This window comes from Amphiura filiformis, chromosome 5 (genome assembly GCF_039555335.1).
Source record: "Amphiura filiformis chromosome 5, Afil_fr2py, whole genome shotgun sequence".
Lineage (NCBI taxonomy): Eukaryota > Metazoa > Echinodermata > Ophiuroidea > Amphilepidida > Amphiuridae > Amphiura > Amphiura filiformis.
This window is the reverse complement of record NC_092632.1, coordinates 38,072,131-38,085,763: the sequence shown is the minus strand read 5'-3', so window position 1 is coordinate 38,085,763 and position 13,633 is coordinate 38,072,131. Positions and strand designations below refer to the sequence as shown.

The window sequence follows — 13,633 nt, the reverse complement described above, 5'->3', positions numbered from 1 at the left end:
GTTTGTTATGCCATAAAAAATAAACAAATAATCTTAATTTTCGCATAGCACTGTGTTTATTTTTGTTTCTTGTTATTTTGTAGGATCAAAACAAACTGAAACAAAGGTAAACAATAGCTGTTCATGTTTGAACAACTAATTTGTGGATGATAAGATTCAAGAAGGCAAAATCTAGGAGAAAATGGTGTTTTCACATTGTGAGCATGCTGAGCACGCACATGTTGCTTTTTTACATCTGAGAACCAGTATCAATTAGGTGACGTCACAAGAAAAATGTCTATAATTTAGCATTATTTCTAGTTGCACTGACTTGTACCATTTCAATTTGATTCATCCTGAGAAAGAAACAAAAGACATACACTAGAATTCCAATAATGCTCCTTCACCAGGACATCTAGAATTTCATTTTCTATTCAGAGTACAGACTTGGTCTGTTAGTAAGTTGTTTTTTTAAATAATCAGTACAGAGGAAACATTTTGTACCTATATGCATTTCAAACATAATATATACACCATTATAGTTCTTTGGAACATTTCCTATAACTACATGCAAAAAAATGATGAGCACTTTTCAAATCCTAGCTAAGACCCTGACAAGAGGTTATAAGCATGGTCCAACTTTAACAAAATGTCTAACTTCGTGTGACCAGCCCCAGAACCTCTAAGTAACTACTTGTTTCCATTATATGCATATATCATAAGCAACTTTTAATGCTTTTTTAAGTATTTCCAGGCCCATAGCCGGGGGTTGACACAAATCGGCAAAAGGTCTAATTTATCTGGAAAAAATAGCCAAATTGGTCCAAAAATGTCGAACGTTTAGATAAATATACCCCAAATCATCTTTCTGTGAAATTTGTCTAAAATACAGGTTCCAAAAATCAGTTGTAGGGGGTTAAATGTCTGCTTTTGGCCAGAATGAAGATTACTCTCGAAAAGGTTTGCATTTGGAAATCCCCCCCCCCCCCCCCGACAAATATAGTCCTGGCTGCATGCCTGAGTATTTCTTTTTAAATAATTCTGCTCTTTGTTGCTTTTGCACTACATAATAACTTTAGCATAATTATCAAGCAAGCTATATTATATGATTGCACATAAATTCCGCATCCAAATAAACAACAATTGGATATTAAATGAGATCAGATTATCATTTTGAATATATTTACAGATTGGCTTATTTCAGAAATACACATGTTTTCCCCATATCCACAAGTTATAAAAACTAGATGTATGCCTTCACCATTAGAACTTGACCAAATGTGTTACAAATAAACAAGACAACAAATAAACACAAATTCTGACCGGCACACAACCCAACTTGAAAAAGAAGCAATGGGAATGTACCGGTGCAGGATTAGAACCCACAACCTTTCAATCACTAGATGTATGCATTCAACATTGGACTTTTACCAAAAGTGTTACATTGAAACAAGACAACAAATAAACAAAAAATTCTGACCTGCACACAACACAAATTAAATAAAAAAAGCAACGGAATGTACCAGCGCAGGATTCAAACCCACAACCTTATGATTACTAGATGGATGCCCTAACCATAAGATATAGGCTAAACATTATTACTTTGGTACATATCAATCATTAAATGGGCTATTCTATTTAAAATCCACACTAACCCTGTGGAAGATTTTGGAAATATCGTCCACAGAGGGAGTATGAATTTCTAACTGGAATGGACACATTAGGCAGCTCCATTTGAATTTCATACACCCTCTGAGAAAGATTCAACATAATCTTCTACAGAGGGAGGGTGAGTTTCAATTAAAGCTGGTTAAGGGCTGGGGTATGAACGTTTGGACAGTATTTATTATGGGACATTAGAGCACATCAGACATATCGAATTGCATTCTGAATACGAAGAATGTCATTCTGATATCAAATAATTTTGATTTTTGAAATTCGCAATTTAATACACATTTTATGGCAAATCATTAAAATTGATATTTTTGATATTTAACAGTACTTGAAGTAAACGTTACAAATCTGATGATTTATACTTAAAGTGTATATAGGTGGGATGAAAAGCCGAAATCAATTGAACATTTTGAGCTTTCGTATAGAAAATATGTATTTTATTCACAAAACACCAAAAAAAATTAGGTCTTTTTGGGAAAAAAATCCATATCTTCAATATGAAAGGTCAAAATTTTCAATTGACCGTCGGCTTTTCCTCCCTGCTACATACACTTTAAGAATATGTCATTAGATTTATATAATTTACTTCGAGGACTGTTATATATCAAAAATGTGAAAAATATCAAATTTTTATAATTTGTCATAAAATTTGTATTATATTGTGATTTTCAAAAATGAAAATATTTGATATCAGAAAGACATGCTTCAGTATTCAGAATGCAATTCGATAGGTCTGAGGTGCTCTCATGTCCCACAAAAAATACTGTCGAAAACGCATAATAAACGCTCATTTTAGATCCCTTAATGTGCTAATTCCATTTGAAATTCATACTCCCCTGTGGAAGATATTTCCAAAATCTTCCACAGGGTAGTGTGATTTTAAATGGAACAACCCAATCTTACATTCTCCAGACAACAGCACTTTTAAATTACTGTACTTTTGAGAGAAAAAAGGGAATCTCACCTCATTTGATAAACCTCCGATTACTGGACGCTGTAATAAACTTCATATTTCTATCATTTTCATAATTATAAAGCTTAAAACATCTTTGCATTACTTTAATGTCTTATTGCGTTTACTAAGCCAGGGGTACAAATATTACTGCTTTTCAACAACACTGCATTGTTTGCACTTTTAATCTACAAAATGCTTGTACATTGCACATAATTTAGGTATCCAGCTAAAATACATTTGGTAAAGAAACAGCCAGGTACATCACAGCTTAATAAATTAATGTGACCAGTCAAGTCAAAGGAGGGAGGGACTATGTGGTAAAACTGCTGTTTTAGATATACATAACATTCCTTAACATAGAAGCATCATCTTAAATTTGATTTTTCCTGCAAAGTCCACCCTTGACTGGTCACAAATGAGGTCAGATTCTCAAGTAACTTAAATAAAATGATTGGAAATAAGACCCAAATGATACACATATCTGGCATGCATACATGACACCTGATAAAGCCAGAATGTATGATCTTATAAAATGAAATTGTTTTTGTTTTTTTTCAAACCTGATTTTTGGCAAATTTGTTATGTTTACACATGTTCCAACTTACACCTAAATGGAACCAGCCAAATATGTTGTGTTTGTAGGTCAACAGAGAAATTTTGACATAAAGTCAGAATTATGACTTTAAGTCCCCCATAGAACTAGTTAAATGGCCAAAATAACCAGTGGGTTTCTTCACTTTACCTTGTTATTTCAGCTTAAAACGGACAGAAACCCTTCCCGACAGTTATTACTAATACTATTTTAGCATTTTAGGTAAGAATAACAAAATTAAAATTTGATGGAAATCGTACATTATGGCTTTATTGCCTAGACTGCCAAATCCTCCACAGATTTATACAGAGAGTTGTCAAGAAAAAAATATCTGAATAAAGAGCCAGATGAGATATTTCTCTACATTGGCGAGACGTTAACGCTGGGGTGCCAATGTGTCAATAGATTCTGCATCTTTAATGGTAGTTGCTACTGACTGTATTGTAAAGGCTATCACTGACATGTGCTCTCTGACTCTCTCCCATTGTGCAGCTGGGTCAGGGGATTTATCAATCTCAAACATCAAGTCAGCGATTCCTGGGAAAGCTTCACCAAAATATGCATCACGGCTGCTCGGAGCAAAGGCTACGTGTCTGTGAAAAGAAAAACAGAAATTAGTAAATCCTTGTACATCTTAGTTATGCACATTATTGAAACAAAAACAAACAAAAAACAACTTATTTTTATATAGAAATTCAGATTCATACGTAGTAGTAATAAAATGAAAGTAATTAACTAAATTAAACTTCGACACTACTTGTTTATTTCGCTTGTAACCGAGGAACTTCCTCGTCGTCAGCCGATGTTGTTAGCTCTGATGTTTTCATTGAAACGGCTAGAGACCAACCTGATCAGGTGACCAAACCATCACACTTCATTAAGGTCACAAGAAAACAACAGAGCTAACAACATCGGCTAACGATATGGGAAGTTCCATAAAAGCGCTCCTGGTAAGCAAAATAAACAAGTAGTGTTGAAGTTTAATTTAATTACTTTCAACTTATTTTTAGTTTTCAGCATACAGGAGAGAAAGTGTGTATGTGCACGTGCATTTTATATCTTATGATAACATGAGATAGAGAAGTAGAAATTTGCATATAACAATAAAAGATTGTGAAGAGTGCTCAAATATTTTCAAGCATGTTGAGAGTGTTTTGGTTTTAACAAACGCTTGAGGACCAAAATTTAGAAAACCTGAACCAATATAGTACCTTAGACATAACCTAGGATAGAGGGGGTCATATACATCTGAGTATCATACACACACAAACCCTCCTGTTCTATTTGACTGAAAACAGTGTACATATATTTCATCTTTCTGTGGACATTTTTGGTAACATGTCATCTTTACAAGGACACCAGTTTCAAGTTTGGTGTAAAAAGAAAGGCCAGGGATGCAATTTGGTGAGAATCAATTCCCGCAATGATGCTCTTAACATTGGTTTGCGGGAATCAAACTGATTTGTGTATTTAATCAAAATTAGATGAGATTCAATTGTATATACAAGTGGATATTCATACAGAGTGGTAGATAACCTAATGAAAAAGTTAAACTTCAACACTGCTACATTGGGATAGTACTGATTGTAGACAAGATAATCATCACAGTATCACCGTCTGTTGAAGACGCTAGTTGGCTTAGCGAACACGTTCCAGGTGAGCAAAAAAATAGAGTAGTGTTTAAGTTAAACTCTTTCATTATGAGAATCAATAGATTCTCACAAAATTCTGTGATGAGAATTAAAGTTGATTATCCTAAGCTGCAATAAAATTGCACCCTGAAGGGACTGATATCTATATGTGTGTATTAGGGTGGGTAGTGTGCATAAGTGTACACATGCTTGTATATTGCTGACCTTATATTTATACTTGTGTGCAAATGTATGATTTATACATCCTTAATTCCTACCTCTGTAACTGCCTGTCTGGGAGTCCAAGAGGGTCAGTAAAGGCTCTATCCACGTACATCAATTGGTCATTAATCCTTCTTACATAGAATGGGCTGTGAACATAAAAAAGACTAAATGTTATAACAACCTGAGGTGGAAGATCACCCATGTTGATTTACATATTGGGAATAAATAAATAATTCAGATTTCCCTTCAAGACCCCATAGTTTTTTTATTCCCCCCTCAAAACTCCTACATCCTTCAAGTCTGTCAATTTCCATCTTCGTAATCTTTACCGCATCCGTAAATTCATTGACCAGGATACCTGTCACCATGCTGTTCGCTCTCTCATACTGTCCCGACTTGATTATGGCAATGCAATCCTCTATGGTATCACTCAAGGTGAAAGAAATAGACTGCAGAAGCTGCAAAATCGTGCTGTGCGTTTGATTTTCTCTGTCCCTCGCTCAACTGGTACCTCCGACCTTCTCATTCAATTGCATTGGCTTCCAATCCAGGACCGAATTCTTTTTAAACTCCTGCTTTATGTTTTCAAGTGCTCTCAGGGCCGTGCCCCCAATTATCTTTGTGAGCTTCTTTCAGCCTATGCTCCCGGAAGAGAATTGAGATCTTCTTCCGATAAGACCCTGCTTAGTCAGCCTAGGGCACATAGAGGATCTGGTTTAAATACCTTCTCTTTCTCTGGCCCGAGGGAATGGAACAAACTCCCTAAAGCCATCAGGGAGTCTCCATCAATTCCAGTTTTCAGGAAGAAACTGAAAACTCACCTTTTCAGTTAGCTTCTTTCTTGTTCCACTGTGTTTCTTTTTTCCCCATCCTTTCTCTTTCCTTGTTCAGCGCCTTGATAAATTTTAAAGGCGCTATATAAATACCTTTATGTATGTATGTATGTATGTATCCTTCCTCGTGTGTAATGTTGAACAGTCCCTAACGAATTAAATCATGCATGGTAGTATCATTTGGCTGCTGACCTTGGATGATTTCAAGTAGCTGAAACTATTTTCATTAAAAAAATGTCTACAAGCACTCATTCTATTCTTTCTATCTTCACAAACTATTATGCCCCCGGCCCTCCCACTAGCTATGCCACTGTGTGTCTGTCAGTCTGTTGGTGGGTGTGTGTGTCTGTCTGTCATACTATATGTATCTAAAGCAAACTATTTATGACAACTGTTAAGGTAATCAAAACCTTCAATTGACCAGACTCAACAAATAATTTCATCTCTCTGTAAGAATATTCTAGTATATCTAAAAACTCTGACATGGTAAAACGCTGGTGATAGTACATCAATCATGAGCAATGATTGACTATGCCAAATCAACACAAGAAGAAATGGCAACAGGTATAATATTCTCAAAAATGTCAATTTGTACCCTACCCCCTGCAGACAACATGTGTGAGCATATGATTTACTCACAATGGGCTATTCCATTTTAAATCCACACTACCCCATGGAAGATATTGGAAATATCTGCTACAGAGGGAGTATAAAATTCAAATGGAATGAACACATTAAGCAGTTCCATTTGAATTTCATACACCCTCTCAGAAAGATTCAACCTGAATCTTCCTCTGAAGGAGAGTGATTTTCAAATACAGAAATTCCTACTCCCCCGTGGGAGATATATCCAAAATCTTCCACAGGGGTAGTGTGGATTTTAAATGGAATAGCACAATGCATGCAGCCTGATAAGGGCAATATACAGAGTTCAACAGTATAGGCAAGATAGATATTATTGTATGTTTCAAGGCCACACTACTTCATTATTAAATTATAATAGTTGCAGCTGTGAAGATCAAAGTTTGATAAGCATCTGCTCAAGGGCTATTCCAGTTGAAATCCACACTCCCACTGTGGAAGATTTTGGAAATATACTCCACAGGGGGAGTATGTTTTTCAAATGAAACTAGTCAGGGATAATCATTTTGAAACCCATAGTCCCCCTGTATTATGGCTTTACCTATATATCACACCTGGAGTGAGTATTTCAAATGGATGTTCAAATGTCTATTCTATTCAAAACTCATACTCCCTCTTTGGAAGACTTTAGCTAAATCTTCCACAGGGGTGGTGTGGATTTTAAATGGAATGGCCCATTTAGATCAAAGATAGATAAAGACATCTCTATATAGCTGAGTAAGAGTTATAACTTCTCTACCAGTTAGACTCACATGGTCATGGATGGATAGATAATACATATCACGCTCTAATGGGCAGCAAACATATGTCTTGTAATTACTGCCTAAATAGACAATGTTCATCTTTGGTTACTGTTTGTAATCTAGTTCACACAGGCACATATCTTAGGAGTGATATGACTTGATGCATTGATCAAAGCACCAAGATTAAGACTAGGGGCATTATACAGAGAGAAAGAGAGACAGAGACAGAGAGACTGTACGACTGACAGACACACACATACAGTCCAACAAACAGACACACAGTGGAGTAGGTCATCATGGTCCATTGGTAGATCACAGGTCATTGGTACCCGATGGTCCCGGGGGCCATGTGTACCAGTCAAGTTAGCTCAATCGATAAGGCGTTCGACTGTGGTGCGAGAGGTTGCGGGTTCGAACCCTGGCGGTGCCTAGTACGCTCACGTGGAAAATTGAGTTAGCATGAAATTCCCCTGGACAAGGAACTCACTGCTAATTTGTCTCGTTGTAACCCGTACGAAACTCGGGGAGCTGATCCTGGTTGCGATAGATATTTGTGGAATGTATAGGGTGTGCGCTCTTGAAGCAGCAAAGTCCCTGATTTGATGTTTAATGGTTTGTGGAATGATGTGGGGCCGTAGTGGTCAGCGTCAACCTGTAAAGTGTGCTGAGGCTTGTGGATCAACGTCTAGGCGTTGTGCCTGTGCGTAGCGCACTATAAATCACTGCGCTTTTTTTTTTTTTTACCAACATTACATATTAACAAAATTGGCCAAAATCTGTGATGTGCTCTTTCCTTTTGGCCTGTTTCAATCGAACATTAACCTAACTTTGGCCCATTTAAGCATTAATGATGCAAATTTTCACAAATCACTCTTATGTGTCCCAGTAAAGTAATTATGAAATTGGAACTTATATGAACTTACTCATTTAGTGGTGAATTTGCTATGCGTTCATGAAATGCAACTGCTTCAGACGTCAGGTTTCCAAATGCTGAATCAATGGCATCTGAAAAAAAAGAAAGAATCGAAGCACAGCACTTGTAGTTTACGGTATCACCAATTTCTGAAAATTATGTAAATATCAAGGAATTTCTACATTTCTTGTTCTGGAAGCTTTTTCAGAGTGCTGATTTTCAATGTATTCACTTTTAGCATTAACAACTTAAAAACCTAATTATGGACTAGAGATAGAGCACGTAGTGAAGATGGACTGAAGACTTGACACATCGATCTGAGGACAATGGCATCATACTTTTGAGCATAAGTCTTGATATTAATACCCTATTTACTTAGGCTATTTTGCTGGTGGTTTTTCTGTTCCATGGGGGCCGCCATGTTTTATATGAGTTATGACATCATCTTACATAAGTCTTTACAGGAATAAGCTATATGAATATGTATTTTACGAAGCCCCAGATGTAGCCTCTATGTGATGGCAGCATCATTTTTCAGCTTCAAATACATGTACATTTACACTGTCCTCACCTTTTTGTATTGTGCTGGTATATGAGTTGCAAGGACCTGACCTAATTTGAACTCAAACCAAAAAAAGCCCATTACTCACCAAATGTGATGTCATGTTCATTCATTTTTTGCTCATAATCCTCTTTCAGCGCTGCAATAGATTTCTCTAGATTAGCCGTATAGTCCCGGCAATCAAATGGCAAGATCAGAGAATCCGCCAGGTTCCTTGACATCTCAGCCCACACTCTAGCCACTGCCAGATGGTATTCAAACGATCGGTCCATGATCTCTGACACCAGGTGGAAAGTCTCATACATTGAATGATACAGAGGGTAGCTGGAGATATTCAAGTCCTACAGAAGAAGTACGCACATTTAATATGCAGTATTTGTCTATATTTTCTGCTACAGTTGTTGCGTACACATTTAATCCCGTTCAAACATGGCAAGGAATATCAAACCAGAAAATCTAGTAAAAATCTTTTAATGCGGCTGTGTACTCTAGACATTGTTTCTTTAGCGAAATTGAGCTTTTTTTAAATGTATTTACTTTGTTATGTTTTTTATAAATACAAGGAAAGAAAATCCAGATTTGTTAACTCCAACTGCTCTATTTTATGGATTTTCACTATTTCACTCGTTTCCGCAATTTAAAAAGAAAGAAAATCTTTGTTGTACCATCGGGGTATACTCACGCAACAACCCATCGCGTTTTGTAGATGCGCAATTTGTTAACGCACAGATACACTACGCATACGCAATGCTTATCTGCATGCGCGGCGCATCTTATGGAAGCACCACGGAAGCACTGATTTCATAAAAACCTAGCGGTCAAATGGCTCCGTTTTAGCTGATAAAATGTGAATTTTTTCAAGTTCTTCCCTCCGATTTAAACATCAAGATATGAATAGATTTCGCCCAAACTTCTCAAGGGGCTGTGGGTTTACCCGATGTTCACGTAATGTAAGGTAGAAAAACAAGAACTTCCGCATTCTCCTGTGAGCTTCGATCAAAAAGCAAAATGTGACCACTTTAAACTTCAACGGCCTTTATTTCAATGTTCATTTTCTCGGTAAAATGACGATTTAGGTACACGATAACTCAATAAATACAGCATCTATAGGTAAGCAATTATGCTCATCATAAAAAGCATGATCGACTTAAGAAACGGTTTTCTCATTTTTTTATATTCTGGTCTATTTCCGATTTTAGGCATCATTTTGTGCAAATAGGCGCTTGTGAATTTTAAAAAGTTCATTTTGATGCCTTATATAGTCAATATCTCAAAGAATAAGGCCAATATCAAAAAACTAAAAAAACCATTTTTGGAATGGTGTGTCAAGATTAAGAAGAAAACAAAACAAAAAATTTTGGAAAGAGTGTTTTTTTGTTATGATGTACCGAACAAAAATTGCCAAAAACTCACTTTTTTGTGATTTTCTTCATAATTGTTGTTTTACACCAAATCTGTATTTATATTAAGATTCATTGATGTATTGCCTTTATAAAAATGTATACTTTTATATGTCTTGCGTGAATAATTACAAAGTTATGGCACTTTTACTAAATGCATGTCTGAGAGTACACAGCTGCCTTAAATGGTGTATGAACACTTACAATCATCGTCTAAATTTGTTGGGACACTTATGGGAAACTTACACTATCTATGTTATGGCCTTATTTCCCTTATTTCTAACATGCTGAAATGGAGGTTTCTTTGGTGTCAAGCCTAAACATCCCAAACCCTCCCCCTTCCCCACCCAATCAATGCTGGGTGTCACTAGGCGTGCATGACCAAAAAATAAGGGTTCAACATGTAGCGAGATTAAGTATGCAATATCATGCATTCACATACCTTATTCACATACAAAAAAATAATCCTATCAAGAGTTACTATCTGTTTCAATTAACTGCTTAGTGCTACTAATGGAAGTCTTGGAACTAATTTTTAGGTATCCAGCCTGTTATAATTTAGTAAGTTAATGTAATACAAGATTAAGGTTGACTTACACTATCAAATGTGTATCTCAAATCTACTGCAGATATCCCAAGTTGACCCAAGAAGCTGGCATAGTCACTTCCAGACCCCAAATTGCTAACTCTAAGAATAAAAATTATACAAATATTCATACAAAATATTGAATGTTTATGAGTGCAAATATTTCCATGAGGTTAAATATGGACTGTTCCAGACAACGAAGCTTTGCCGAGTTGAATGGTACAGTTCATATTTTGCCGAATGAAAATATTCTTTCCATTGAACAAATAAAAACATTCATTATTGAAAATTGTTTATAATAACTCATATAAATTCCTTCTCTTCCACTAAATTTTATAAATCACCAGGGAAACAAAATAGATTATCAGATATCTAAATTATATGTAATTGGTGAGTTGAGGAGGACACCATGTGAGAAACTCAATTCTATCACTCACATTTGTCAGCATTGGGCTATTCCATTTGAAATCCACACTCCCCCGTGGAAGATTTTGGAAATATCTTCCACAGGGGGAGTATGAATTTTAAAAAGGAATTAGCACATTAGGCAGCTCCATTTGGATTTCATACACCCTCTAAGAAAGATTCAATCTGAATCTTCCACAGTCAATCTGAATCTTCCACAGAGGGAGGGTCTGCAGAATATATTTCCAAAATTTCCAAAAGGGTAGTAATGGAGTGAATGTAATGGAAAATAATACTGACTATGAAGGTCATAAAGAACATACTACCAAGTACACATCAGCTTTTGCAGAAGACACTACAGCTTGTGAGAATAATATATATCTCCCTAAAAGAGGAGCAACTTACTTGGGTTGATTTCCATCTGGGTTTCTCTTCAGCCATGTATCATATACTGTTTCACTATGTCCTGGAAATGGTGCATCACGAACCTGAAACAAAATTCAAAATGTCAACTTCATTATACCTTATACAATAATTAATGTCTAAATACCCAAACACACCACATCATCAGCCTGCTACAATAATTGCCTCAGTCATTTTTTTGTAATTTTGAGAACCAAGCACAAAAAATATGGTTCAAGCATGCATTTAAACATACTTATTCACTAATCTTTGCACAAGAACAAATGATAATGAGACTAGTGTCTGACCGATCAGGTCCCTATCTGAATCGGCCGATTGGCCGATCAATTCCCTCTTTGATCTGCCGATTCGATCACCGATTACCAATTCCCCAATTGTAAACAATGGCTGCCATCGCCATGAGTAAATTTCACCTGTATGTTGAAAGGGTACTTATGCAAAGTATTACCATAATTATGTATGCTCTGAGCACAAAACTACACTCCCGTGCTCATTTACAATACTTAATTTGACCATGATTATTCTAAGTTCAATTTACCTTTTCCCCCTGATATCCGAGTCCGTCGAATCATTCGATCGCCCCATTTTAATATTGTGTTTACGTTCAAGTCAGTATTGAGTTTTGCACACGGCCCGTAGCTGACACGCACGTGTGTAACCCGGAAGTGTTGCGTTTTGCACACGACCCGTAGCTCTCTCCAATCTGACACTGGCGCACGTGTGTAACCCGGAAGTATGCATGCGGGAAATTACCTGATTATCTCAGCTGCGTGCCTGAATCACGGTATGATTTTATATATGTTTATACGCCTACAAAGCTTGTTCTTTTGCTAAATTTACGCTTGATTTAAAGAAAGAAATATACCAATAAATGAATACTTGTTAAGCTTCAACAATTACTTTCATGATATTGGGTGATCGGTGCATTACATCGGCGGATGAAGGAAAAATCGGCCGATGCAGATCACTACCGATAAGCTAATAATCGGCCCGATTAGGAAGCTCCCGATCTGATCGGTCAGTCTCTAAATGAGACAAATTAAAGGGAATAGTTAGAAATAATTAGGGATTACGCAACTGATGCATGTTTGAACCATATTTTGTACTTTGTTCTCAAAATTACAAAAAAATGACTTGGGCAATTATTGTAGCAGGCTGAATACATACAACCATACACCTTTATAAAGATAATGCAAACATTTATATGCAGTTGGAAAAGTTGCAATTTAAAGATATTTAGAAAAACTGAAAAAAGGGAAAAAATTATGATATTGCTTGTAAAACACATGCATGCGATAGCTATGAAACATTCTATTATTTTCCTGTCTAAAAGGTGTGTGTCCAGATCGACAGCCTCATCTTCCCATTCGTGACCTGCTCCCACAAAATGAGCGTAAAGTCACGAAGTGATAGTTTCGAGACCTACTGTCTGCTAAGTTGATAGTACGAGCAAACAACAAACATCAATTCAGCAGCCAGGGGTCTCAAAAACTGCCAACTTGCGACTTAATTATACACTCAATTCGTGGGAGCAGGTCACAATTTTCCTCATCACTGGTATTTTGGTATGAGAAGAAACCTCATATTTTTCTCATTACCCCAGTAAAATCTCACATCCGAGATATGTTTTGTTTAGATAATGTGAAAAAAAAATGCGGTATAATTGGTTACCACTGGATGTATGTACTTTTCTATGGGGCATTGTTGTACACTTGTTTGGTTCTCATATCAAAATTGCTGGAGCAATTCCCTGTAGAAGTGATGATGTAACAGGGTTAATTATTATAGCAATATATGAATACAATTTTTTAACATATCCCCCATGCACTACAAGCAGCTTGCACACATCACCATACCACTCTTTTCAAAGATACTAATCATTCTATAGAATTACGATCCAGGTATTTATCCCTGTTCTTTGACATCTGTGGTTTAATTCATGTGTACCACATGAGCATTTTAGCGCAGGATGATATATACAAAAATTGTATTCATCTACTGCTATGGTAGTTAATGCGAATATTACATCACTTCTACGGCGAATACAGCTCAAAATTTGGAAACATATTG

The 13,633-nt window shown here is 36.3% G+C and overlaps 1 protein-coding gene across 3 annotated transcripts in view; it reads right to left on the bottom strand.

Moving 5' to 3' along the window:
- Window positions 1-2,534: 2,534 nt before the first annotated feature.
- Window positions 2,535-13,633, bottom strand: part of LOC140153086 (N-acetylated-alpha-linked acidic dipeptidase 2-like) — a 36,056-nt gene continuing 24,957 nt past the window's right edge. For all 3 annotated transcript variants that reach the window (XM_072175705.1, XM_072175704.1, XM_072175703.1), the window contains exons 13-18: window positions 11,546-11,628; window positions 10,747-10,837; window positions 8,838-9,090; window positions 8,198-8,279; window positions 5,110-5,202; window positions 2,535-3,793 (exon numbers count right to left, since the gene is read on the bottom strand). In XM_072175705.1, coding sequence (XP_072031806.1) covers window positions 3,577-3,793; window positions 5,110-5,202; window positions 8,198-8,279; window positions 8,838-9,090; window positions 10,747-10,837; window positions 11,546-11,628 — 819 coding nt within the window. In that variant the 3' untranslated portion in view covers window positions 2,535-3,576. The remainder of the gene's footprint in view (window positions 3,794-5,109; window positions 5,203-8,197; window positions 8,280-8,837; window positions 9,091-10,746; window positions 10,838-11,545; window positions 11,629-13,633) is intronic.